At 48.8% G+C, this 27,066-nt stretch overlaps 1 protein-coding gene across 1 annotated transcript in view; it reads right to left on the bottom strand.

The window, feature by feature from the left end:
- Positions 1–27,066, bottom strand: part of LOC135179633 (catenin alpha-2) — an 898,848-nt gene that overhangs the window by 113,447 nt on the left and 758,335 nt on the right. The window contains exons 10-12 of the mRNA XM_064151673.1: positions 16,292–16,384; positions 15,782–15,938; positions 8,263–8,463 (exon numbers count right to left, since the gene is read on the bottom strand). Coding sequence (XP_064007743.1) covers positions 8,263–8,463; positions 15,782–15,938; positions 16,292–16,384 — 451 coding nt within the window. The remainder of the gene's footprint in view (positions 1–8,262; positions 8,464–15,781; positions 15,939–16,291; positions 16,385–27,066) is intronic.

Raw genomic sequence — 27,066 nt, 5'->3', positions numbered from 1 at the left:
CTCCTCCCTGCATCTCAGAAATCCTGAGAAACAGCATCCCATGTCCTGGCCCCTTCACTGGTTTCTTCCTATGAACAATCCTTTTTCCTCACTCAGAACCTCATGCTTCCTCCCTTCATTGTTACAGCTTCTCAAGCAATTGCTGAGCAGACTTCGATCTCCTCATTAAAGGCAGTGGGACACTCTCAGTCTCTGCAAGGACAGGGTGCTGAGCAGTAAGAGATCATGTTCAGACAGAAACTGTGCTCTCTGATTTCTATTACACTCTTCACTTGCTTTTTTGCCTTTTCCCTTGCCTTTAACCTTTCCTTTCTTGTCTCTTTTCCACCCTTCTCCCTTTCCTGTTCCCTTCATGGACCATCTGTGGCAGGATAATTTCACAGTTCTCTACAGATGCTGAATACCAAGCCAGCATTTAATGGAAGGCATGAAGATGGCCCTGCCTGCCAGCCCCTGGGCTGTGTCTGACCCTGATTTCCATCAAAAGGCCTGATCCTGACTCCTACCTGTGTGAGCTAACATCCCAGCCTGGCCTCAGGCCATCTCTGTCCCCATGGAGATGCCCAGGGCTGAAGCTACTCCCCAGGGAGTCCTTGGGGGAGTCACTTGAGCAAAACCTCACAATTCCCACAAAAGCAACCAAAAAACAATAATCTTTGAATCATAGAATCAAGCAGGTTGGAAGAGACCTCCAAGCTCATCCAGTCCAACCTAGCACCCAGCCCTATCCAATCAACCAGACCATGGCACTAAGTGCCCCAGCCAAGCTTGGCTTCAACACCTCCAGGCACAGCCACTCCACCACCTCCCTGGGCAGCCCATTCCAGTGCCAATCACTCTCTCTGACAACAACTTCCTAACAACATCCAGCCTAGACCTGCCCTGGCACAACTTGAGGCTGTGTCCCCTTGTTCTATTGCTGCTTGCCTGGCAGAAGAGCCCAACCCCACCTGGCTACAGCCTCCCTGCAGGCAGCTGCAGACAGCAATGAGCTCTGCCCTGAGCCTCCTCTGCTGCAGGCTGCACACCCCCAGCTCCCTCAGCCTCTCCTCACAGGGCTCTGCTCCAGGCCCCTCACCAACTTCATTGCCCTTCTCTGGACACCTTCCAGCACCTCAACATCTCTCTTGAACTGAGGAGCCCAGAACTGGACACAGCACTCAAGCTGTGGCCTGAGCAGTGCTGAGCACAGGGCCAGAAGAGCCTCCCTTGTCCTGCTGCCCACACTGCTCCTGAGCCAGCCCAGGATGCCATTGAAGCTCTGTTTCGCTCCTGCACCCAATTAGCATGCACTAAAATCCATCTGCTTTGTGTCTGCTCCCAGCAAGCCCTGTAGGACCATCCAAGGATCACCCAGTCTAACCTTCATCCCAGCATCCTTCATCACCAGACCACAGCCTCAAGCACCACATCCACTCTCCTTTTAAACACCTCCAGAGATGGTGACTCCACCACCTCCCTGGGCATCTGCTTAGTGTTTGCTCCCAGCAAGGCCTGTAGGCTCTGTAGTTTTATAGGTTTTGTCTTTGATTTATCAGAAAGCCAGCAAGTAAGAGTCAAGTTTTTATTTTGGCTTTTAAAGGAAAATAAAAGTGTCCAATTTTAAAAGGACAATAACCAATATGTCACTCCTGAATCCTGCTGTCAGAGAGAAGAATCGAGCCTCTACCAAGTACTTGGCAATAAAGGCAGGGGTTTAGTCAAGCAGAGGCAAGAAAGCACTAAAACACTTAAAAAAACCCAACCCAAACCATCCCATATATTCCAAAGGCTGTAAATTCCAAGAGGAAAGAAAGAAAACTTTAAGCTGAAAGCAGTTATTAAGGTTTGCATAGTTTCCATTTCGCAGAACCTCCCAATTGCACTTCCATCAATGATCTTCTTCCCCACCAGAAAAAAAAATAGAAAAGAAAGCAAAAAGGAACAAAAAAACCCAACCAAAATAACATATCCCAGCATCACAGCATCACAGAATTCCTTAGATTGGAAGAGCCCTTCAAGACCGCTGAGTCCAAGCATTAGTTTCACACTGACAAGTCCTTGACCAAACCAAGTCCCTCAGCACAACATCTCATCACTATGAATCTCTGTGGTTGGAAAGGACCACCAGGGTCAGCCAGTCCAACCTTCATCCCAACAGCCTTTATCACCAGACCATAGCCTCAAGCACCACATCCACTCTCCTTTCAAACACCTCCAGGGATGGTGACTCCACCACCTCCCTGGGCAGCCTGTTCCAGTGCCTGACCACCTGCTCAGGAAAGAACTTCCTCCCAACAGCCAACCTAAACCTCCCCTGACCCAACTTGAGGCCATTTCCTCTTGGCCTATCATTAGTAACTGGGGAGAAGAGCCCAGCTCCAGCCTCACTGCAACCTCCTTTTAGGTAGCTGTAGAGAGCAATAACATCTCCTCTCAGGCTCTGCTTGGCTTTCTGGGCTGCAAGTGCACACTGCTGGCTCCTGTTGAGCCTGTTGTCTACCAGGAGTTTTAAGAGTTGGTATTAAACACTGAGTTCTAAGTAGTGGTAAGTAATTACACTTTGACTTTGAGGAATTAGGTTGAGTTTTAAGTATTGAATCCCAGCACGAACAAGTTGGTGGGAAGATGCATTTAGTTCAGAGCTTCTAGCACTTAGTTATGCTTCAAATGATTGCACTAAGCATGGAGTGTATTTACTATGCTTACCACTGGTCTGTACATCTCTGCTTTGTAAGTGTCAGTTAGCTCTGCTGAAGAAAATACTAATGACAAATTGTAGAGCATATTAAGTCAGAATTTCAGCTGAATAAAAAGTCTGAAGAGATGTTTTTGCTTTGCTTAATAAAAGAAAATGTTAGTGATAAGAGGAACTCTTCAAAATTTCTCCTTTACCAAGAGACAAGAGTGTAGCAAAATATTTTACCAGAACAAACTGAACAGATGATTTTCCAGCTTCGAATTCACGAGAAACAGTTCCCAGACTTTTTCAAACAAGCTAAATTCACAGTGCATTGAGACAGTCATCAGCAAGTGTGCAGATAGACACCAAGCTGGGAGCAGATGTGGCTGGGTTGGAGGGCAGAAGGGCTCTGCAGCAGGACCTTGACCGCCTGGACAGATGGGCAGAGTCCAAGGGGATGGCTTCAATAGCTCCAAGTGCAGGGTGCTGCACTTTGGCCACAGCAACCCCATGCAGAGATACAGGCAGGGGTGGGAGTGGCTGGAGAGCAGCCAGACAGAGAGGGATCTGGGGGTGCTGATTGATACCCACCTGAACATGAGCCAGCAGTGTGCCCAGGTGGCCAAGAGAGCCAGTGGCATCCTGGCCTGCATCAGGAATGGTGTGGCCAGCAGGAGCAGGGAGGTCATTCTGCCCCTGTGCTCTGCACTGGTTAGACCACACCTTGAGTGCTGTGTTCAGTTCTGGGCCCCCCAGTTTAGGAGGGACATTGAGATGCTTGAGCGTGTCCAGAGAAGGGCAACGAGGCTGGGGAGAGGCCTTGAGCACAGCCCTACGAGGAGAGGCTGAGGGAGCTGGGATTGGTTAGCCTGGAGAAGAGGAGGCTCAGGGGAGACCTCATTGCTGTCTACAACTACCTGAGGGGAGGTTGTGGCCAGGAGGAGGTTGCTCTCTTCTCTCAGGTGGCCAGCACCAGAACAAGAGGACACAGCCTCAGGCTGTGCCAGGGGAGATTTAGGCTGGAGGTGAGGAGAAAGTTCTTCCCTGAGAGAGTCATTGGACACTGGAATGGGCTGCCCGGGGAGGTGGTGGAGTCGCCGTCCCTGGGGCTGTTCAAGGCAGGACTGGACGTGGCACTTGGTGCCATGGTCTGGCCTTGAGCTCTGTGCTAAAGGGTTGGACTTGATGGTCTGTGAGGTCTCTTCCAACCTTGGTGCTACTGTGATACTGTGATACTGTAATACTGTGATACTTATCCCCTGTTGAGTAGAGAGAAAAATAAAGGGACTTGATAAATACAATTTTCAGACCCACTTTTGCTTCTCCTATGTAAAAAAAAAACAAACAGGACACAAACAGGATCATTACATTTCAAGGGAAGAATCAGCAAACCTTGCTGCATTATTTTCAAGCTCTACAGGGCCAAAAGTCAACCTTCCAGGCTCAGTCAGATGTAAAGTGAAGATGAATGTTGCAGAAGGAATTGCTGTTGTGGAGCCAAATGAATGTGCAGAATGGACTGAAGATAATGTTATTTATTCCTGATTTCTTCCTGCTCCAAAATATCTCTCTGCAGCTCACAGCAAAGAGTCTGGGCAAGTTCATTTCTGCAGGTTGGTGTGAATCATTGAATGATAGAGTCAAGCACAAAGCTCGTCCAGCCCAAGCTGTCACCCAGCCCTAGCCAATCAACTAGGCTATAGAATCATAGAATCAGCCAGGTTGGAGGAGACCTCCGAGCTCAGCCAGTCCAACCTAGCACCCAGCCCTGGCCAATCAACCAGACCATGGCACTAAGTGCCCCAGCCAGGCTTGGCTTCAACACCTCCAGGCACGGCCACTCCACCACCTCCCTGGGCAGCCCATTCCAATGCCAATCACTCTCTATGACAACAGCTTCCTAACAACATCCAGCCTTGACCTGCCCTGGCACAACTTGAGACTGTGTCCCCTTCTTCTGGTGCTGCTTGCCTGGCAGCAGAGCCCAACCCCACCTGGCTACAGCCTCCCTTTGGGTCGTTGTATACAGAAATGAGCTCTGCCCTGAGCCTCCTCTGCTGCAGGCTGCACCCCCCCAGCTCCCTCAGCCTCTCCTCACAGGGCTCTGCTCCAGGCCCCTCACCAGCTTTGTTGCCCTTCTCTGGACACCTTCCAGCACCTCAACATCTCTCTTGAATTGAGGAGCCCAGAACTGGACACAGCACTGCAGGGGTGGCCTGAGCAGTGCTGAGCACAGGGGCAGAAGAACCTCCCTTGTCCTGCTGCCCACATTGCTCCTGAGCCAGCCCAGGATGCCATTGGCTCTCTTGGCCACCTGAGCACACTGCTGCCTCATCTTCAGCCTGTTATCTACCAAGGCATAACTGTGTAGTCCTGATCAGAGGAATCCACACTACAGCCAGAATTCCCAATGAGTCACAGTGAAGGGTCAGAGGAAGAAGAAATCCTTGGTTTTGGTCATTCAGATTTACCTGTGGAATTAGAGCTTGGGGTCACTATCATGGCTAAAAGATAATAAGCTGAGGACAATCATAACTGAGTAAGTAATACTGAACCATCCCAACATTTCTTTCAGTTCATTGTGCTGGTTCCTTTTCTCAAAACCAAGGCAGAGGCTGCCAGAGCTACATGAACTGTTGCTTTTACACCTCACAGGGGACACGCTGATCATTTGGTCTGAATGTTTTATTTCCTGTGTCCTGAATCTATTCCTTCTCATTTGTCACTTCTGAAATGCTCTAAATGATTTTAAAGCCCAGCTGAGGGAGTGCAGACAGGTAGGTGAGGATCAGCTCAAGTGTTTTCAGGCACTGACACTGTATGCAACTACATCGTGGCTGGTCCCTTCTGCTGCAAGTGGAGACCTAGCGCCTAAAGCCCATCAAATCCAAGGCATGATTCATCTGAACAAATGCAGATCACTGCTTTAGGATGAGAGCACTTGATAGTACTGCCTGCACTGAACTGCTCAGACACACATAGCAACAGATAAAGCTGAGTACAAGGCAGTCTAAAATGAGCAGCTCAGACGTAATCACCTACACTTAGATGAATCCAAACCCTGCTCTCTGAAGGAAAAAAAGCAGGCTCAAAACCCTTAAATCAGTATTTTATCCCAGTCTATCCATCTAGCAGACTTTGAAAACAATCTATTTATCATAGATAATCTATTTTTAGATCAATCTCTCCTACATTGTTTATTTTACATCCTTTTATCTTACAGAACCCATTTATTATTCCATAGAATCTATTGATTCTTCCACAGAATCTCTTTATTCTTTCCCAGAATCTATTTATTCTTTCACAGAATCTATCTATTTTACTAAATCTATTTATTCTGTCCCAGAATCTCTTTATTCTTTTACAGAATCTATCTATTTTACTAAATCTATTTATTCTTTCCCAGAATCTCTTTATTCTTTCCCAGAGTCCCTTTATTCTTTCACATAATCTATCTATTTTACTAAATCCATTTATTCTTTTAGAGGACCTGTTTATTCTCTTAGGGGACCTATTTATTACACAAAATCTATTCATTCCACAGAACCTAGCAGAAGTTTATCCTTTTGTCAATCAGGTAACATATTTTCAGTTGCTCAAACATGTCAAAAGTGGTTTTGCTTGGAAGCACAACTTGAGGCACCACAAAGTCCATTCACCTGCTCAGACCAGTGATTTCCTACAGACACAAAATAGATGATCAACTGACTTGGAAAGAAGCTGAAGAAAAGGTTGTGCATTATTTACTCAGATTATTGAAACTGATGAAGTATCCTATGCTTGATGGGTTCCTAAATCTCTTCTCTTATATAGTTTGTACCAAGGTGGCTTGTGGAGTAGCAACGAGGGGAGCATGAAAAAAGAATGATCACCAATTCCTTTATACCCTGTTTTCAAGCACAGTTTCACACAGTCACAGAAGCAACCAAGTTAAAAGAGACCTTCAAGCTCATCCAGTCCAACCTAGCACCCAGCCTTAGCCAATCAATTAGACCATAGAATCATAGAATCAGCCAGGTTGGAAGAGACCTCCCTCCAAGCTCATCCAGTCCAACCTAGCACCCAGCCTTAGCCAATCAATTAGACCATAGAATCATAGAATCAGCCAGGTTGGAAGAGACCTCCCTCCAAGCTCATCCAGGCCAACCTAGCACCCAGCCTGATCCAGTCAACAACCTCCCTGGAGGTGTTCAAGGCTAGACTGGATGAGGCCTTGAGCAACCTGTTCTAGCGGGAGGTGTCCCTGCCTATGGCAGAGTTGGAACTGGCTGATCCTTGAGCTCCCTTCCAACCTAACCCATTCTATGAATTAGAGTGGGGAAAGCAGAGGAGTTTGTGGAGTGATTGAATAAATTAAAGAGCATCCCTTCTGGTGAGCAAATGCTGACAGCTTATGAAAGGCAGCTTCTCAGGGAGCTGCTTGAAGCTTGTGGTGCTGCTGTTTGCTCTGTCTTTGCCCATGTTGGGGGAGCTTTATGGAAGCCTGTGATCTGAAATGCCAGCTTTGTCTGGGAAGCCAGCTCCTAGGTCTGTGCATGCTCCTTAGGCTGGCTTTGTGTGATCAGCTTTGCTTTTCTCTACTGTGATAGCAGCACAGCAGGGACTGACTTCTCCCACTCCTTGTCTGACTTACACATCCAAGGAACTGTAAGGGTCCATGGAGGTTGGAGCACAGAAGTGCAAATAAGGAGTGTCAGCTTTTGCCATAAGGCCATTGCCTCACATCCACTGACAAGATCAGATCACAGAGATGTTTTGATTGGGAAAGGTTCCCAAAATCGAGTCATAGAATCATAGAATCAACCAGGTTGGAAGAGGCCTGGAAGCTCATCCAGTCCAACCTAGCACCCAGCCCTATCCAACCAACCAGACCATGGCACTAAGTGCCACAAACAGGCTTTTTTTGAACACCTCCAGGCACAGCCACTCCACCACCTCCCTGGGCAGCCCATTCCAATGCCAATCACTCTCTCTGACAACAACTTCCTAACAACATCCAGCCTAGACCTCCCCCAGCACAGCTTGAGACTGTGTCCCCTTGTTCTGCTGCTGGTTGCCTGGCAGCAGAGCCCAACCCCACCTGGCTACAGCCTCCCTTCAGGGAGTTGCAGGCAGCAATGAGCTCTGCCCTGAGCCTCCTCTTCTGCAGGCTGCACACCCCCAGCTCCCTCAGTCTCTCCTCACAGGGCTCTGCTCCAGGCCCCTCACCAGCTTTGTTGCCCTTCTCTGGACACCTTCCAGCATCTCAACATCTCTCCTGAATTGAGGGGCCCAGAACTGGACACAGCACTCAAGGTGTGGCCTGAGCAGTGCTGAGCACAGGGGCAGAAGAACCTCCCTTGTCCTGCTGCCCACACTGCTTCCAATCCAGGCCAGGATGCCATTGGCTTTCCTGGCCACCTGGGCACCCTGCTGACTCATCTTCAGTTCCTCTCTACCAGCACCCCCAGCTCCCTCTCTGCCTGGCTGCCCTCAGCCACTCTGTCCCCAGCCTGTAGTGCTGCTTGGGATTATTGTGGCCAAAAAGTTTCAGAGGTTCCAGAGAAAGAACAGAAAGTTATAGGTAAGTTAATACTGAGCAGTATTTCAGGCAAGCTTACCTGTTTCAGAGAGCAGCTTGGTAGCTTCCAGCACCTTCTCAGTATAAACTCCAGTTTCATAGTTCTCCATCTCTGCATTAATGATGTGAATAACTCTGGCTGCACGGCCTCGGATGGCCCCCGCGGTTCGGTCCAGCGTATCCACATCCCCCTCTTGGAGAGCAATCACACACTTATTCACATCTTCCAGAATATGGTTTTCTGGGGGAAAGGGAAAAGCAAATCAATAAATAAATAGATGAAAGGGCTGGTTTCATTTTGTTCTTCCTCACAGCCAAGCTCACTGATTTGGGTAAGCAGCAAATGTCAGGAGGATGAAAAACTGACAGCTGTCCTCACCCGAGCCTGCAAACCAAACACCACTCTGTGACACCAGGCCATGGGACAGGAAAGAAATCCCAGCTGTGATATTTATCTTTAGAAGGGACTGAGCTACCTCCTCACACCTATATTGTGAGTACCAACCTGTAATTCTCTCCAAACACTAATTTCGAGCTTCACACTGGATTGCAGGAGAATGCAAATGTAATACAGAGGAGAAGTGGTCAAAGGTGATGCAGGTGCACTCAGAAACTGTTGGGCATGTTTTCTGGAGGTGTATTTGCACATTCCCATGAATCACAGAATGGTTTAGGTTGGAAGGGACCTCAAAGATCATCTAGGTCAAACTCCCCCTGCCATAGGCAGGAACAGCTCCCACTAGAAGGTCTCATCCAACCTGGCTTTGAACATCTCAGGAAGGGAGCATCCACAACCTTCCTGGGCAGTCTGTTCCAATCCCTGACCACTCTTAGACTCATAGAATGGTTTAGGTTGGAAGGGACCTCAAAGATCATCTAGGTCAAACTCCCCCTGCCATAGGCAGGAACAGCTCCCACTAGAAGGTCTCATCCAACCTGGCTTTGAACACCTTAGGAAGGGAGCATCCACAACCTTCCTGGGTAGCCTGTTCCAATCCCTGACCACTCTTAGAATCACAGAATGGTTTAGGTTGGAAGGGATCTCAAAGATCATCTAGGTCCAACTCCCCCTGCCATAGGCAGGAACAGCTCCCACTAGAAGGTCTCATCCAACCTGGCTTTGAACACCTTAGGAAGGGAGCATCCACAACCTTCCTGGGCAGTCTGTTCCAATCCCTGACCACTCTTAGACTCATAGAATGGTTTAGGTTGGAAGTGACCTCAAAGATCATCTACTTCAGAGTCGCCCCACCATAGGCAGGAATACCTCCCACTAGAAGGTCTCATCCAACCTGGCTTTGAACATCTCAGGAAGGGAGCATCCACAAACTCCCTGGGCAACTTGTGCCAGTGTTTCACTACCCTCACTGTGAAGAACTTCTTCCTGACATCCAGGTTAAATTTTCCCTCTTCCAGTTTAAACTCATTTGTGCTGGTTTGAAGCTAGCTTGAATGTTTTGGTAAGAAGAACTAGATTGCAGGCTGTGAAAGGAAAACAAGAGTGATGTCTAATTCACTCACAGGCTTGCTGACAGGTATAAAAACAAGAATCCAAACATAGATAAGGGAGTCTTCTTCTTCTACCTGCTTGTATATTGAGCTAAGCTGTACATATAAGCTTCATTCAAATTTCCAGAGACAGCTGAATCTAGTCTGGGTGATTTCCAAAGTGGGGGGTGAGGGGGGATCAGGGAACACACAAACCACCACACCATTCCTCCTCATCCTATCATTACAAGACCCCCATCACACCATTCCTCCTCATCCTATCATTAAAAGTCCTCCATCACACCATTCCTCCTCATCCTATCATTAAAAGTCCTCCATCACACCATTCCTCCTCATCCTATCATTAAAAGTCCTCCATCACACCATTCTTCCTCATCCTGTCATTACATGACCCCCATCACACCATTCCTCTTCATCCTATCATTACAAGACCTCCACCACACCATTCCTCCTCATCCTATTGTTACAATACCTCCATCACACCATTCCTCCTCATCCTGTCATTACAATATCTCCACCACACCATTCCTCCTCATCCTATTGTTACAATACCCCCATCACACCATTCCTCCTCATCCTATCATTACAATACCTTGTCAATAGTCCCTCCCCAGCCCTCCTGTAGGCCCCCATCAGGTACTCAAAAGCTACTACAAGACCTCTTCAAAGCCTTCTCTTCTCCTGCCTTTTCATATGTTTGGTTTGTTTGTGCTTAAGTAAGCTAGGAAAGAAAAGAAATCACTCTCCAAAGACACCAGCAAATGGCCTTTGGAGACAGCAGGGAGCCTGTGCACAAGCAGTTCATCTCCTTTACCCCAGCAAAGGCAGAGAAGAAGCTGTGAATGCTTCATGACACCCAGTGTAATGCTGTGTGACTGTGCATGTTCTGAAGGAAGAGCTGCCAAGAGTGAGGCTGCTCAGATGATGGAATTTGAAGCAGCTTTATTGAGCTCTTGGGAGCTGTGCTGTTTTCTCCTTGGCTCACAATCACGTGCTGCCTGTCGTGGTTTATGAAGTCTTCTCACCCACAGCTAATGTGAAAGGATGAAGTGGATCTTGACTAGGTCAGACATCATTTCCCTGCAGCCAGTACAGTTCAAATTAATTTCAATAACAAAACCAGGACTGAATTCCATATTTGAGCCAACTCAGTTACTCTAAACAGCAACTTGCTTTTCTGCCACACACACACATACCACTACACTGCAAATAGAATCAGAACCATTTTGGTTAAAAAAAGACCTTTAAGACTATCAAGTCAAACCATTCCTTAATCATAGAATAGAATCATAGGATCAACCAAGTTGGAAGAGACCTCCAAGATCATCCAGTCCTTCTCTAACTCTGCTAAGTCTGGGGTTAACTATGTTGTTTTGAATCAGAGCTCTGCATCTTTGAAACCCCACCAGGGTTTCAAACCCCTGAGCCTCCTTTTGTCCAGGCACCTTCAGCCTCTCCTCCAGGCACCTCAACAACTTTGCTGCTCTTCTCTCAACACCTTCCAGCGCCTCAACAGCTCTCTGCAATGGAGGAGCCCAGAACTGGACACAGCACTCAAGGGGTGGCCTGAGCAGTGCTGAGCACAGGGGCAGAAGAACCTCCCTTGTCCTGCTGGCCACACTGCTCCTGAGCCAGCCCAGGATGCCATTGGCTCTGCTGCCCACCTGGGCACACTGCTGCCTCATCTTCAGCTCCTCTCTCCCAGTACCCCCAGCTCCCTCTCTGCCTGGCTGCTCTCAGCCACTCTGGCCCCAGCCTGTAATGCTGATTGGGGTTGTTGTGGCCAAAGTGCAGAACCCTGCACTTGGCCTTGTTCAATCTCATCCCATTGGCCTCTGCCCACCCATCCAGCCTGGCCAGGTCCCTCTGCAGGGCTCTCCTACCTTCCAACAGTTCCACACCTGCTCCTAGCTTGGTGTCATCTGCAAACTTACTGATGCTGGACTCAATCCCCTGGTCCAGATCATTGATAAAGATATTGAACAGGATTGTGCCCAGCATTGATCCTTGAGGCACACCATTAGTGTCTGTCTGCCAACTGGATGTGGCACCAAGATCAACTAGTTGCAACCCCACTGCCATGGGCAGGTACACCTCCCATAACCCAGGTTGCTCAAACCTCATCCAACCTGGCCTTGAACACCTCCAAGGGAGGGAACATCCACAACCTCCCCAGGTAACCTGTTCCAGTGTCTCACCACCCTTATTATAAAGAATTTCTTTCTAATATCCAGTCTAAATCTCCCCTCTTAGTAGCCTAAATCTACCCTCTCGACACCACCCATTCCAATAGCTCCTGGGTTTATGTATACAAGTGCTGTGAGTGAGCAAAACCCTCAACCAACCAACCAACCAACCAGATGGCCATTTCAGGAAGTTTGCCATCACTTTGGCTCATGGACTGGGTCTGCAGCTTACAGCTTGGCTTGCCCTGCCATTTCCCTGCAGGATTATGCCTCTTGAAGTGTTTGCCAGCTTCAAACCTCAAATAAAACTCTATCTGCTACCAGGCTCTGAAGTACCTTTTTATTAAGAGCTCAAATTCATTTCCCTGTCACAACTTGCAGCAACCACTCCAGCAGTGGTGTTGAACACTGGAGTGTAATTACACAGAACCAGACCATTTCCCTGCTACCAAGAGTGGTGGGATACAACCAAGCAGAATATAGGGGAGGGCAAAAATACAAGATTAAGGATTTTTGCAAGGGATACTTTTTTTTCCCCTCTCCTATCATCTTAAGCTTTCAGTAGGAGCTTTAGGAAATGGCAGGGAAGAAGAATGTAGCATGAAAAATAAGACTAACTGTGATGCTAGAGTAAGCCCAGCACACTTGGCACACTCCATCTGCTCAGTCCCAACAGTCAGGTCCACTTCTTTCAAAGCATAGCAGAGAACTGAATTCTCTGCAGCAGGCAATTAACCCAAGCCAGGCAGCACTTAGCAATTACAGCCTCCACTGTGTATGACTGAATTGTCACAAGGCACTCTGCCACAAGTGGTAGCACTTTGCAAGGAAGACAGAGCAAAGGCTGCGACCCAAAGAGTCAGCAGCACCTCCATCTCCATCTCTTCTTTATGTAAGGGCTAAGGTACCTTCTCTGTTCTCATGCAACTTGCTTTGCACTGTAATCCCTCCAAGGGAAGTCAGAGAAGTGCAAAGAGCTGCTGTTTTTCACACTACTTAACTAATTCTCTCTGTTTGAATTGCTACACTAATAACTGGGAACCAGAAGTGCTTCCCAGCTCTCTACAAATGGACACAATGGCCATAGCAGGATCACCCAGGGAAGGTGACAGAGGAATGCATCCGGGGTGGTTTGAAAGGCTCCAGAGAAGGAGACTCCACAACCTCTCTGGGCAGCCTGCTCCAGGGCTCCAGCACCCTCACACTAAAGAAATTTCTCCTCTTGCTGGGATGGAATTTCCTGGTTTCCAGCTTATATTCCTTGTTCCTTGCCCTGTTAGTGAACCCCACTGAAAAGAGCCTGGCACCTTGACATGCTCACCCCTCAGATAATTATCACAGGCTCACAGGGTGTTAGGGGTTGGAAGGGACCCAAGGAGATCATCCACTCCAACCCCCCCTGCCAGAGCAGGACAATCCTATCTAACACAGAGCACAGAGGAACACATCCAGACAGGCCTGGAAAGGCTCCACAGAAGGAGACTCCACAACCTCTCTGGGCAGCCTGTGCCAGGGCTCTGGGACCCTTACAGGAAAGAAGTTCCCCCTTGTGTTGAGGCAGAACCTCCTGTGCTGCAGCTTACACCCATTGCTGCTTGTCCTATCCCAGGCAGCAGTGAGCAGAGCCTGTCCCCCCCCTCCTGGCAGCCCTCAGATACTTATAGACATTGATCCAATCCCCTCTCAGTCTTCTCTTCTCCAGACTAAGCAGCCCCAGGTCCCTCAGCCTCTCCTCATCAGCCATGCCCTCCTGTCCCCTCATCATCCTCCTAGCCCTCTGCTGGATCCTCTCCAGCAGATCCCTGTCCCTCTGCAACTGGGGAGCCCAAAACTGAACACAGTATTCAAGATGAGGTCTCAGCAGGGCAGAGTAGAGGGGGAGGAGAACCTCCCTTGCTCTGCTGGACACATCCTCCTAATCCACCCCAGGCTCCCATTGGCCTTCTTGGCCAGCAGGGCACATTGCTGTGCCATGGGGAACTTATTAGCCACCAGCACCCCCAGGGCCCTCTCCACAGGGCTGCTCTCCAGCAGTCACCTCCCAGCCTGTGCTGGTGAGGTTTATTAATCCTACTCTGTCCTGACAAATGTACTCATGTGATGATTTGGGTGTTACCTGCCCCTCCTCACCCCTCACTCGAGAAAATTACCCAGAGTACACTCATCTGCACTGGAAATTAGAATGAAGCTTTATATCTGCAGCTCAGCGTAAGATACAAGCAGAGAGTTACAATCTACACAGCTACAGACAGAAAGAGACAATTTAAAAGGTAATACAGAAACACAGCAGCCCTCCCAGAACCCTTAGTCCCCAGGAGGGGCTCCCAACCACCCTTCCACCTTCTCCTCACCCCTTTACCTTACCCCAGACTTTGCCTTATGCTCAAGGTGAGTTTGGAGTGTCAGTCAGGGGGGTTAGGAAGCAGAGGGATTAGTCAGGCAGGTTAGAGAGAGAAGTGCAGCTCAAACAGCCCAGAGAGAGACTCCCTTACCAATACTTATATCCTTGTTCTTATACATCTCAGCAAGCCTGTGAGTGCAGTAGACATCACCATTGTTTCTTTTTCACTGCCTATAATCTAATTCTTCTCACCAAAATATCCCAGCTAGGCTCAAACTAGCAGAGCTCAGATCAAACTCCTTCACCAGTTGCCTATTTCCCTTCTTCTTATCCTTCTTCAGGGCCTGGTAGCCTGGTACAGACAATCAGAATCATAGAATCAATAAGGTTGGGAGACCTCCAAGCTCATCCAGTCCAACCTAGCCCCCAGCCCTATCCAGTCAACCAGACCATGGCACTAAGTGCCCCAGCCAGGCTTGGCTTCAACACCTCCAGGCACGGCCACTCCACCACCTCCCTGGGCAGCCCATTCCAATGCCAATCACTCTCTCTGACAACAACTTCCTAACAACATCCAGCCTAGACCTCCCCTGGCACAACTTGAGGCTGTGTCCCCTTGCTCTGGTGCTGCTTGCCTAGGAGAAGAGCCCAACCCCACCTGGCTACAGCCTCCCTGCAGGCAGCTGCAGGCAGCAATGAGCTCTGCCCTGAGCCTCCTCTGCTGCAGGCTGCACACCCCCAGCTCCCTCAGCCTCTCCTCACAGGGCTGTGCTCCAGGCCCCTCACCAGCTTCATTGCCCTTCTCTCAACACCTTCCAGCACCTCAACATCTCTCTTGAATTGAGGAGCCCAGAACTGGACACAGCACTCCAGGCTGTGGCCTGAGCAGTGCTGAGCACAGGGGCACAAGATCCTCCCTTGTCCTGCTGCCCACACTGCTCCTGAGCCAGCCCAGGATGCCATTGGCTCTGCTGCCCACCTGGGCACTGCTGCCTCCTCTGCAGCTCCTCTCTCCAGCACCCCCAGCTCCCTATCTGCCTGGCTGCTCTCAGCCACTCTGGCCCCAGCCTGTAGTGCTGCTTGGGGTGAACTGTCAGGTAGATCTGCTCCACAGCTTAGTCATCACAGGTCTGAGCAATGCTGAAAAATAAAGTTCACCTTTTCTCCTCTTGCCTACCAACTGCCTAAGGGCTGCTACAATGGCTACAGAGGCTGTCAGCCTGTCACAGCTCTGGGATGCATTTCTAAAAGGTGGTAGAAGTCCTCCTTCATGCCCCAGCTGAAACAAAACTTCTTTAAAATAGAAGCCCAAATGAGATGCTATTTTCTGGGAGATGAAAAGCTAACCATTGCTACCAGGGCCTAATTGCTATGGTTTGGTTGCTCCTGCTGAGTGCAGAAGATCAGCATTCCAGCAGGGATGGGCTAAAAGACTAACGATGCTTTAGCAATTATCATTTCCCCTCTGCTCCAACCCATTCATTTCGAAGTGCATTAGCAGGAGGGTCCCTTGATCTCAGTACCTGAAACAGAGAGGAAATCATCCACTGAAGTGATGTCATCCACAGCTTCAGTGAGGACTCGCACTTGTTTCTCCCACTGATCTTTGAAGACATCCATGTTGTCCTGGGCTACTTTGCTCTGGGGTCTGGCGGCCAGCGTGAGCGCAGCATTTATCACCTGTTACGGACAACCAGAGAGTGAATGGCCTGGCTTGGAAGGGACCTCCCACGTTCAACCACCCTGCAACATCTTCAGCTAGACCCTTTCTTAACCAGAAGTGGCAACATTTCTCTCACAAGGGGAAGGAAAAAGCAGCTTGCAGATTGCACTAAAAGCACAGCACCGCAGCTGCTTTGCTACGCAGGGCTCAAGATGCGAACGCATTCGTCACAGCTGCTGGAAAGCAGGCAACCATGTAATGACAAAGGCAAGGCTGCAAGCTTCATCTAGGCTGTTTTCCCAGCAGCTAACTGATGCTTTTTAAAGCTTAGAGAGATCTCAAGCCCTTTTTTAGCAGGAATGTTACTCACCTGTGGGCACAGACTATCAATCTGTGTTGCTGCCATACGGACTAACTTCACACCTTCTTCATTATTTGAGATTGAACAGGCCAGATTTGCAACCTGCAAGGGAATCAACAGAATGGGAATCAGGTTTTCAGCAGGCAGGCTGTTTTATAGCTTTCTATCTTCTTTTTGAGCCTTGTCTAGAATGAAAGAATGGCATACAAGAAGAAGGATACAGCATCTTCCACACCGGTGAACAGAAGCCCATGTGGCTTATTTGCTTCCCAGCAAACTAAAGTAGCCATCTTCATTACCTGTTCCACTAAATCTTTCCTCACTCTCAAGTGTTTTACATTGTCTGCAGCTTGGGAACAGGCTCCTGAGAAGCTATGCAGAGATTGCAGAACATAGGATCATAGAATCATACAATCAAGCAGGTTGGAAGAGACCTCCAAGCTCAGCCAGTCCAACCTAGCACCCAGCCCTAGCCAATCAACCAGACCATGGCACTAAGTGCCCCAGCCAGGCTCAGGTTTGGCTTCAACACCTCCAGGGTTGGCAACTCCACCACCTCCCTGGGCAGTCCATTCCAATGCCAATCACCCTCTCTGCCAGGAACTTCCTCCTAACATCCAGCCTAGACCTCTCCTAGCACAACCTGAGATTGTGTCCCCTTGTTCTGTTGCTGGTTGCCTGGGAGAAGAGACCAACCCCACCTGGCTACAGCCTCCCTTCAGGGGTGAGTGTCAAGATGTAAGAATCATAGAATCACAGAATCAACCAGGTTGGAAGAGACCTCTAGAATCATCCAGTCCAGCTGTCCAGCTTATCACCCAACCCTTCTAATTAAGTAAGCTATGGCACTAAGTGCCTCACCCAGATTCCTTTTAAAACACCTCCAGGGATGGTGACTCCACCACCTCCCTGGGCAACTTCCTCCAAACATCCAGTTGGTCTCTTCTGCCAGGCAACCAGCAAGAGAAGAAGGGGACACAGCCTCAAGTTGTGCCAGGGCAGGTCTAGGGTAGATGTTGTTAGGAAGTTGTTGGCAGAGAGAGTGATTGGCATTGGAATGGGCTGCCCAGGGAGGTGGTGGAGTGGCGTGCCTGGAGGTGTTGAAGGAAAGCCTGGATGAGGCACTCAATGCCATAGAATCATAGAATCAACCAGGTTGGAAGAGACCTCCAAGATCATCCAGTCCAACCCATCCCCCAGCCCTATCCAGTCAACTAAACCATGGCACAAAGTGGTTGCTAGGTTAGACTGGATGATCTTGGAGGTCTCTTCCAACCTGGTTGATTCAATGATTCTGGGATGGGGGAATCCAAGGCAGTTCTTGCTTAACCACTCCAAAGTCTGGCATTTCCTTCTGATCTCCATTAAAACAAACCCATACAAATTTAACCACGCTTCCTTGATATTACTCACTGTGCCCAAAGGCATAACTATCAGCTGGAAACGATTCATGAATTAGTTCAAATACCCCCAGTCTTTCCAATTTCCCTCCAGTTTCCCCTTGTGGCATTAATCCTTTCTCATCTCCAGTGCACATCACCACATTAGCCCTGGTCCATCTGTTCTGCATAGAACCTATTTCGCTTCGCGGCTACGCGGAACGTGGGTTGCATATATCACGGTGCTGAAACCCAGGGAAGAAAAGAACCTACAGCTTCAAAGAGTCTTGCAGGCATTTCCTAGTCAGGATCTTATCACAATGTTGTGATTTTTATTTTCATTTCATGGTGAGACAAATGAGTGAGTCTGTTTGTTAACAGCCTTCCAGCACTCGTGTCAAAAATGTTCTCCTAAGCTGACATCTTCCAATTAATTTACCATTTTCTGCAGTCACTTCTTTGCACACATCAAACAGACCACTTTAATCTTCCTGAGAAACAAAAGCCAAGTAGGATAATAATTAGAAGGCATTAACATGACTGGAAATTATAGACCTTACAAAGCAGCAAATGGTATTAAGTTCAGCAAAAGCCATCTTCCTGTATTTCTGAGTAAGTGGGTTTTCAGAGTGCCCTTTCATTTTGTGATTACCATGATGAAAAGCTGCCCTGGGGCTTCAGCCACACCATAGACAGCAGTGAGATAAGCAAAGGAAAAGGGCTGGGGCTCATGCAGTGAGAGTCAAACTACTAAAGAGGTGTTTGGGTTCTCTTGGAAGAGAACTTTGGAGAAAAGAGAAAATAACTGAACCCAAAACTTATTTCTTCCATGTCTCAGTTAATATATTTGCCATTGGAATGGGCTGCCCAGGGAGGTGGTGGAGGCACTGTCCCTGGAGGTGGTCAAGAAAAGACTGGATGAGGCACTTGGTGCCATGGTCTGGTTGACTGGATAGGGCTGGGTGCTAGGTTAGGCTGGATGAGCTTGGAGGTCTCTTCCAACCTGCTTGATTCTATGATTCTATTCAACAGAATCTGATGAGTTAATATTTGGATATGGGCTGCCCAGGGAGGTGGTGGAGTCACCGTCCCTGGAGGTGTTGAAGCCAAGCCTAGCTGAGGCACTTAGTGCCATGGTCTGGTTGATTGGCCAGGGCTGGGTGCTAGGTTGGACTGGATGAGCTTGGAGCTCTCTTCCAGCCTGCTTGATTCGATGATTCTATGATACTGTGAAGAGTCCTGGTTTTCCAAGGAAGGAACCAGAGGAAATTTTCTCTCCATATTTGTAGTATACTTAAGAGTTCACTGTGTTGTTTTGGATGATGTTGTCAACAGAGAAGGAGCACAAGTGTTGCATCCAGTTCTAGGCTCTCCAGTACAAGGGGACAGAGATCTACTGGAGAGACTCCAAGGGAAGGCTACAAGGATGCTGAAGGGAGTGGAACACTGCCTGCAGAGGAGAGGATGAGAGCCCAAAGCCTGCTTAGGCTGGAGAGGAGAAGGCTGAGAGGGGATCTGAGCAATGTCTATCAATATCTGAGGGCTAGGGGTCAGGAAGGAAGGGACAGGGACAGCCTCTGCTCACTTGTGCCCTGGGATACAACAAGAGGCACTGGATGCAAACTACAGCACAGGAAGTTCCACTTCAACATGAGGAAGAACTTCTTGACTTTAAGGGTCCCAGAGCCCTGGCACAGGCTGCCCAGAGAGGTTGTGGAGTCTGCTTCTGTGGAGCCTTTCCAGACCTGTCTGGATGTGTTCCTGTGTGATCTGTGTTAGATTCTCTGCTCCTGCTCTGGCAGGGGGGTTTGGACCCCAGGGAGGTGGTGCAGTTGCTGTCCCTCGAGGTGTTGAAGCCAAGCCTGGCTTGGGCACTTAGTGCCATGGTCTGGTTGATTGGACAGGGCTGGGTAATAGGTTGGACTGTGTATCTCTTCCAACCAGCTTGATGCTATGGTTCTGTGACCTGAAAATCTCCAGAAGTCCCTTCCAACATCCTATGATCCTGTGAATTGTACCCTCTGGCTCCATCAAACATGCATTAGCACACAAAAGAAAAGGCATTAATTCCATCCTCACTTTGAACAATACTACCAGCAAACCCAGTGTCATGTATAACTCTAATCTAAACACTTCTTGTGCTGCTGCATTTCAAGTCTTGCACAAATGCAGGCCAGTGCTCTCAGCAGTGTCAGAAAGCAATTTGACTTTCACAACCCAGCAGGGACTGTGCCAACGTGTACCATGGGAAGATCTGATTATGTCAAACAGGAATGGAGATAAGCAAATCCCACAAAGGTAGATGCAATCTGGACAAAATTGAATTGAGCCTTGCAAACCAGAAAGAATATGACTTTACCCCAAACTTGCTTCTTAGACATTACTTGTTAAAGTCTGCCACTGTGTGTCACAGTGTAAGCATGGGTCTGTGGAACAGTGCAAGCTTTCTGTGCCCTCCATTTCCAGATTCAATCACTACTTGATTATTTGCTTGGCTTTGTTAGCAAATACTCAATGAAGCTACCATCAGCTAAGATTGTACAGCAAGGTCCATAGAATCATAGAATCATAGAATCATAGAATCATAGAATCAAGGAAGAGAGCTCCAAGCTCATCCAGTCCAACCTAGCACCCAGCCCTGGCCAATCAACCAGACCATGGCACTAAGTGCCTCAGCCAGGCTTGGCTGCAACACCTCCAGCCACAGCCACTCCACCACCTCCCTGGGCAGCCCATTCCAATGCCAATCACTCTCTCTGACAACAACTTCCTAACAACATCCAGCCTAGACCTGCCCTGGCACAACTTCAGGCTGTGTCCCCTTCTTCTGGTGCTGCTTGCCTGACAGCAGAGCCCAACCCCACCTGGCTACAGCCTCTCTTCAGGTAGTTGTAGACAGCAATGAGCTCTGCCCTGAGCCTCCTCTGCTGCAGGCTGCACACCCCCAGCTCCCTCAGCCTCTCCTCACAGGGTTTGTGTTCCAGGCCTTTCACCAGCTTCCTTGCCCTTCTCTGGACATGTTCCAGCATCTCCTTAGTCAATAGACCTGAGTAGGAAGTGATCCAAGGCAGAAGCACAAAGTTGTTTTGGTTGGAAAAGGCCTCCAAGATCAGACATCAAGTCCAACCATCAACCTAAGACCATTTTGCTCATTAAACTCTGTCCCAGAGTGCCATGTCCACACATTCCTTGAATGCCTCCAGGGACAGTGACCCCACCACCTCCCTGGGTAACATATTTCAGTACCTCACCACTCTTAGTTATTTTTCTTACTTAAACCCATGATCCCATTCCACCCCACCTACCTGAGACACCTGGGTCTGATCAGAGAATCATAGAGTGGTTTAGGTTGGAAGGGACCTCAAGGATCAGCCAGTTCCAACCCCCTTCCGTAGGCAGGGACACCTCCCACTAGAACAGGTCACTCAAGGCCTCATCCAACCTGGCCTTGAACACCTCCAGGGAGGTTGTGGCACACAGAATCACCCAATGTGATCAAAGATGACATTGGGTGATTCTGTGCTCCACAACCTCCCTGGGCAACCTGTGCCAGTGTCTCACCACCCTCACTGCAAAGAACCCTTTCCTAACATCTACTTTCAATCTCCCCTCTGCCAGTTTAAACCAATTCCTCCTCCTCCTGTCATTACAAGACCTTGCCAATAGTCCCTCCCCAGCTCTTCTGCAGGCTCCCTTCAAATACTGGGAAGGCCATTGCAAGGTGTCTTCTCTTCTCCAGTCTGCAGAGCCCCAACTCAGCCTGTCCTCATAGCAGAGCCCTCTGAGCATCTTGGTGGTGTCCTCTGAACTCACTCCAACAGTGATCTCTTTGGATACTGGAGAAGAGAAAGACACTTCCAGAGACTGACTCAGGTCTGTGGTTGACTACCTCATCCTCTGGATGAATCTAGATCATTATTTAAACTTACATTATAGCTGGCCCTGATGGTTCCTGAAGAAGGTATTACTGAACTAAAAGAGGTTGTAATGGTGTCTGGAGGGAGGTCTAGGCTGGATGTTGTTAGGAAGTTGTTGGCAGAGAGAGTGATTGGCATTGGAATGGGCTGCCCAGGGAGGTGGTGGAGTGGCCTTGGCTGGAGGTGTTGAAGCCAAGCCTGGCTGAGGCACTTAGTGCCATGGTCTGGTTGATTGGCCAGGGCTGGGTGCTAGGTTGGACTGGATGAGCTTGGAGGTCTCTCCCAACCTGCTGGATTCTGTCCCTCTATGGCTTGTTTTGCATGTGCACATTGAATACACCACGTGTTCTCATGCACTCAGCCTCTTCAAGGTTGGAATTTCAATTGATACATCACTCCTGAGCTGGCTGGAGCTTGGGAAGCAAAAGGCTGTATGTTATTCTAGCTGCCAATTTGCCAGCAGTTTGATTTGCCTGCCCCCACCTTCATGCCTCAAGTGCTCTGTCTCCACTAAAGCACTGATTTCAGGAGAGGCTGTGGAAGCAAGCAGGTAATTAATTTTTTCCTTTGTTTATTTTGCTGCTGACTAAGTTCCTGGAGCACACTGAAGTCACCAACTGCCTAAACAGAACCTAAGTGTGTATCCTGATCCATGTGAACTGTCTGAAGAGTATTTACATGAATGAATACATTTTAAACACCCAAGTCAGTGCACTGTGAATCAGGCTCAACATGTGCAGAGAACTTAATAGCAGGGAAGCTGCTGTGGAGATAAACATCACTGTCCAGGATTTCAGCTCTGCTAAAGCTGCTCTTAATCCATCAGAACAATTGCTAAATGCCTTCAGCCTGCCCTGCAAGAGCGTGGAAAAGCAACAGGCAACAAAATAAAACACTCTGGCTGCAGTGATGCTGTATTTTCCTGCAGTCAGCAAAGCCACTGAACCAATCCCAGCCTTGGGGAGGGGAAAAAGGATTCGTTTGAATTTATATTATCAGTGGCACTGATAGCCCAAGATGTAGCACTGCTCCTTGGTAAGCATCCATCTTCAACTACACAAATTGCAGCACTTCAAGAGAGATGTTGAGGTGCTGGAAGGTGTCCAGAGAAAGGCAATGAAGCTGGTGAGGGGCCTGGAGCACAGCCCTGTGAGGAGAGACTGAGGGAGCTGGGGGTGTGCAGCCTGCAGAAGAGGAGGCTCAGGGCAGAGCTCATTGCTGTCTGCAGCTGCCTGCAGGGAGGCTGTAGCCAGGTGGGGTTGGGCTCTGCTGCCAGGCAAGCAGCAGCAGAAGAAGGGGGGACAGCCTCAAGCTGTGCCAGGGCAGGTCTAGGCTGGCTATGAGGAGGAAGTTGTTGGCAGAGAGAGTGATTGGCATTGGAATGGGCTGCCCAGGGAGGTGGTGGAGTGGCCGTGGCTGGAGGTGTTGAAGCCAAGCCTGGCTGGGGCACTTAGTGCCATGGTCTGGTTGGTTGGCCAGGGCTGGGTGCTAGGTTGGGCTGGATGAGCTTGGAGGTCTCTTCCAACCTGCTTGATTCTGTGATTGTATGATTCTAAATAGGTCCAATCATTTCAAATGTTCAAGAGATCTGCAGGGTCTATCCCCTCAAATAAAAACAAACAAACAAACAAGTTTTCAGAGGATGTTAGAGGTTGGAAAGGACCTCTGGAGATCTTCCAGTCCAACCTCCCTGCCAGAGCAGGACTACAGAATCTAGCATAGATCACACAGGAACACATCCAGACAGGGCTGGAAAGGCTCCACAGAAGCAGACTCCACAGCCTCTCTGGGCAGCCTGTGCCAGGCTCTGGGACCCTTACACTCAAGAAGTTCTTCCTCATGCTGAGGTGGAATTTCCTGTGCTGTAGTTTCCATCCATTGCCCCTTGTGCTACCCCAGGGCACAGCTGAGCAGAGGCTGTCCCTGTCCCTTCCTTCTTGAGCCCCAGCCCTCATCTACTTATAGACATTGCTCAGGTCCCTTCTCAGCCTTCTCCTCTCCAGCCTGAGCAGCCCCTGGGCTCTCAGCCTCTCCTCCTCAGGCAGTGCTCCAGTCCCTTCAGCACCCCTCTAGCCCTCCCTGTAGCCCAGAACTGGATGCAATATTCCAGATGGGGCCTTACCAGGGCAGAATAAAGGGGGAAAGTCTCCCTTGATCTGCTGGCCACACTCTTTTTAATGCATGTTTTTGCATGCATTCAGTTGTATTTCAGCCTCAAGCAGTTCTCTGCTGTACAGCAGATGGAGGAGGGGAAGGACTTTGTCTCTAATGCAAATTTTTACTACCCTTGGTGAAAGGGCATAGCAAGGACAGGATCTATCTAAAGATGTATTCCTATGTCAGCTTGAAGTGTTAAGTACTCTATGGACAGGCAGTGCCCACACTACTTTTTTCTTGCTAGGTAGCAAACTGAAGTGTGAATTAGCATTTTTTCATGGCCACACACACACATACACACTAACTAGGACAGGAAAACTTGACTTCTGTCATAGAATCATAGAATCAAGCAGGTTGGAAGAGCTCTCCAAACTCATCCAAACCAACCTAGCACCCAGCCCTAGCCAATCAACCAGACCATGGTGTAAAATTGCACTCCTGAAGTTACAAACTTAACCAAGGATCTCTCATATCAGTGCCCTTTGTTTTCACACTGATGTAAAGCAGGTGTAGATTCCTTTTGCAGAGCTTTTCAGGTGACTATTTCCAGCTGGCACTTGTGTTAGTGGAGATAACTACGATGTAAATGTAAAGATTGACCACTCAGGAGTTAATCCAAGAGGTAAGGTCCAAGAGGAGAAATCCACTGCTAAGAGGTAAAATGTGCAGCACCAGACAAGTGCACACTCTGCCATATCAAGGCTGCAAAACATTGCAGCTAATTTAGCCATTGTTTTAAGTTGCTTTTCTTTTATCCTTTCTTTTTTCCAATCATAACATGGCTCTCTTGAGCCTCCACATGAAGCTTTTCATGGTGAGGATGACAGAACACTGGAATGGGATGCCCAGAGAGATTGTAGAGTCTACTTCTCTGGGGACATTGAAAGACTGTCAAGATGTATTCCTGTGTGACCTGCTCTAAGTGATCCTGCTCTGGCAGGGAGGTTGGACTGGATGAGCTTTCAAGGTCCATTCCAACCTCTAACATCCTGTGATTCTGTGGTTCCCTCTTGTTTAGCCATTCTGAGGTGAAGGAGGAATTCTATTTACATCTTAGTTTTCTGTTTTATTTGCAAATACAGTCACAGAACGGTTTGAGTTGGAAAGAACCTTAAAGATCATCTAGTTCCAACCCCTTTCCATGGGCAGAGACCTTCCACTAACCCAAGTTGCTCAAGGCCTCGTCCAACCTGACCTTGAACACCTAAAGAGAGGAGGAATCCACAACCTCCCTGGGTAACCTCACCACACTCACTGTAAAGAATTTCTTCTTAAACAGAGATTGTTTGGGGGGTGTTTATTTATTGATTTTTCTTATACACAGAATCATAGAATCCAGCAGATTGGGAGAGACCTCCAAGCTCATCCAGTCCAACCTAGCACCCAGCCCTGGCCAATCAACCAGACCATGGCTCTAAGTGCCCCAGCCAGGCTTGGCTTCAACACCTCCAGGCACAGCCACTCCACCACCTCCCTGGGCAGCCCATTCCAATGCCAATCACTCTCTCTGCCAGGAACTTCCTCCTCACATCCGCCCTAGACCTGTCCTGACACAGCTTGAGGCTGTGTCCCCTTGGTTTGTTGCTGCTTGCCTGGCAGCAGAGCCCAACCCCACCTGACTACAGCCTCCCTGCAGGCAGCTGCAGGCAGCAATGAGCTCTGCCCTGAGCCTCCTCTGCTGCAGGCTGCACACCCCCAGTTCCCTCAGCCTCTCCTCACAGGGCTCTGCTCCAGGCCCCTCCCCAGCTTTGTTGCCCTTCTCAAGACGTGTTCCAGCATCTCAACATCTCTCCTGAATTGAGGAGCCCAGAACTGGACACAGCACTCCAGGGGTGGCCTGAGCAGTGCTGAGCACAGGGGCACAAGAACCTCCCTTGTCCTGCTGCCCACACTGCTCCTGAGCCAGCCCAGGATGCCATTGGCTCTGCTGCCCACCTGGGCACTGCTGCCTCCTCTGCAGCTCCTCTCTCCCAGCACCCCCAGCTCCCTCTCTGCCTGGCTGCTCTCAGCCACTCCGGCCCCAGCCTGTAGTGCTGCTTGGGGTTGTTGTGGCCAAAGTGCAGAACCCTGCACTTGGCCTTGTTCAATCTCATCCCATGTACAATCCCTTGTTCAATCTCATCCCATGTACAATCCCTTGTTCAGTCTCATCCCACATGTTTTCCACAGTGCTTAGCTGAAGGAGATATTAGAAATAAGTTTACAGGAAGTAATTGCTTTTTAATTTTCTTTTGAGAGAGATACAGAATAACTAAGGTGGAGTCCCCATCCCTGGGTGTGTGGCAGTATTGATCTGCTTGGGGGTAGGAAGGCTTTGCAGAGGGATGTACACAGCCTGGATCAATGGCCCAAGGTCAGTTGTATATGAGGTTTCACAAAGAGAAGTGCCAGGTCCTGCACTCAGAATCACAGAATCAGTCAGGGCAGAAGAGACCACAAGGATCATCCAGTTCCAATGCCCCTGCCATGGGCAGGGACACCTCACACTTAATCAGACTGTCCAGATCCAGTCTGGCTTTAAACACCTCCAGGGATGAGGTACTTAGGGACCTGGTCAAAGAGTCGTGTAGAGGAGGGTTACAGGTTATGGTTGGGCTTAATGATCTTAAAGTATTTTCCAATCAGGTGGAATGGTCTAGATGACTGGACAGGGCTGGGTGCTAGGTTGGACTGGATGATCTTGGAGGTCTCTTCCAACCTGCTTGATTCTATGATTCAATTTTAACCCAAGCCATGGCCAAACTTCTCTGTCTACACTACACAGCTGAGAAGCTGAACCTTGCTGAGTTATTAGGCTTAAGCTGAAGATGTAAGAGTCTGCTCTAACATTCCCCATGGCCCAGAGCCAAGAAAAGGATCAATTCCCACGTTTCAGCTGATGAGTGGTAAGTTGCTGAGCGCTGCTATCTTAACTATTTGTAATTATTTATCTATCCACTTAGCAGTTTCTCCAGATGTTGCTCTACAATCTCCCAATTCTGCAACCTTTTGACATGGATTAATGCTGGCAGTGCTGTAGGCAGCCCAGTGATATTCACAGAGCCACGAATGAGAGCTCTTTTCTTCTGAAATAGAGCACAGAGTTGAAGCTAAGTTACCCAAGATCTTCAGCTTATTTATCCTCACTCGATCCACTCAAGCATTACAAAACTCTATTTGCCACCAGACAGGATGGTTTTGCACATACACAAACAAGTGCCAAAGCTCCAAATGTCACTGGGAGTACACATTGCAGCAGATTCCTCTTCCTCTCCATGCACTGCAGAGCCAATTTGTACCACCCCCAAAATATCTGACCCTGACCTCTTTCTCAGGAGCTATTCCATATGGT

The sequence above is a fragment of the Pogoniulus pusillus genome, chromosome 11 (assembly GCF_015220805.1).
Source record: "Pogoniulus pusillus isolate bPogPus1 chromosome 11, bPogPus1.pri, whole genome shotgun sequence".
NCBI classification, from domain to species: Eukaryota; Metazoa; Chordata; class Aves; order Piciformes; family Lybiidae; genus Pogoniulus; species Pogoniulus pusillus.
This window is presented reverse-complemented; position numbering and strand designations above follow the sequence as displayed.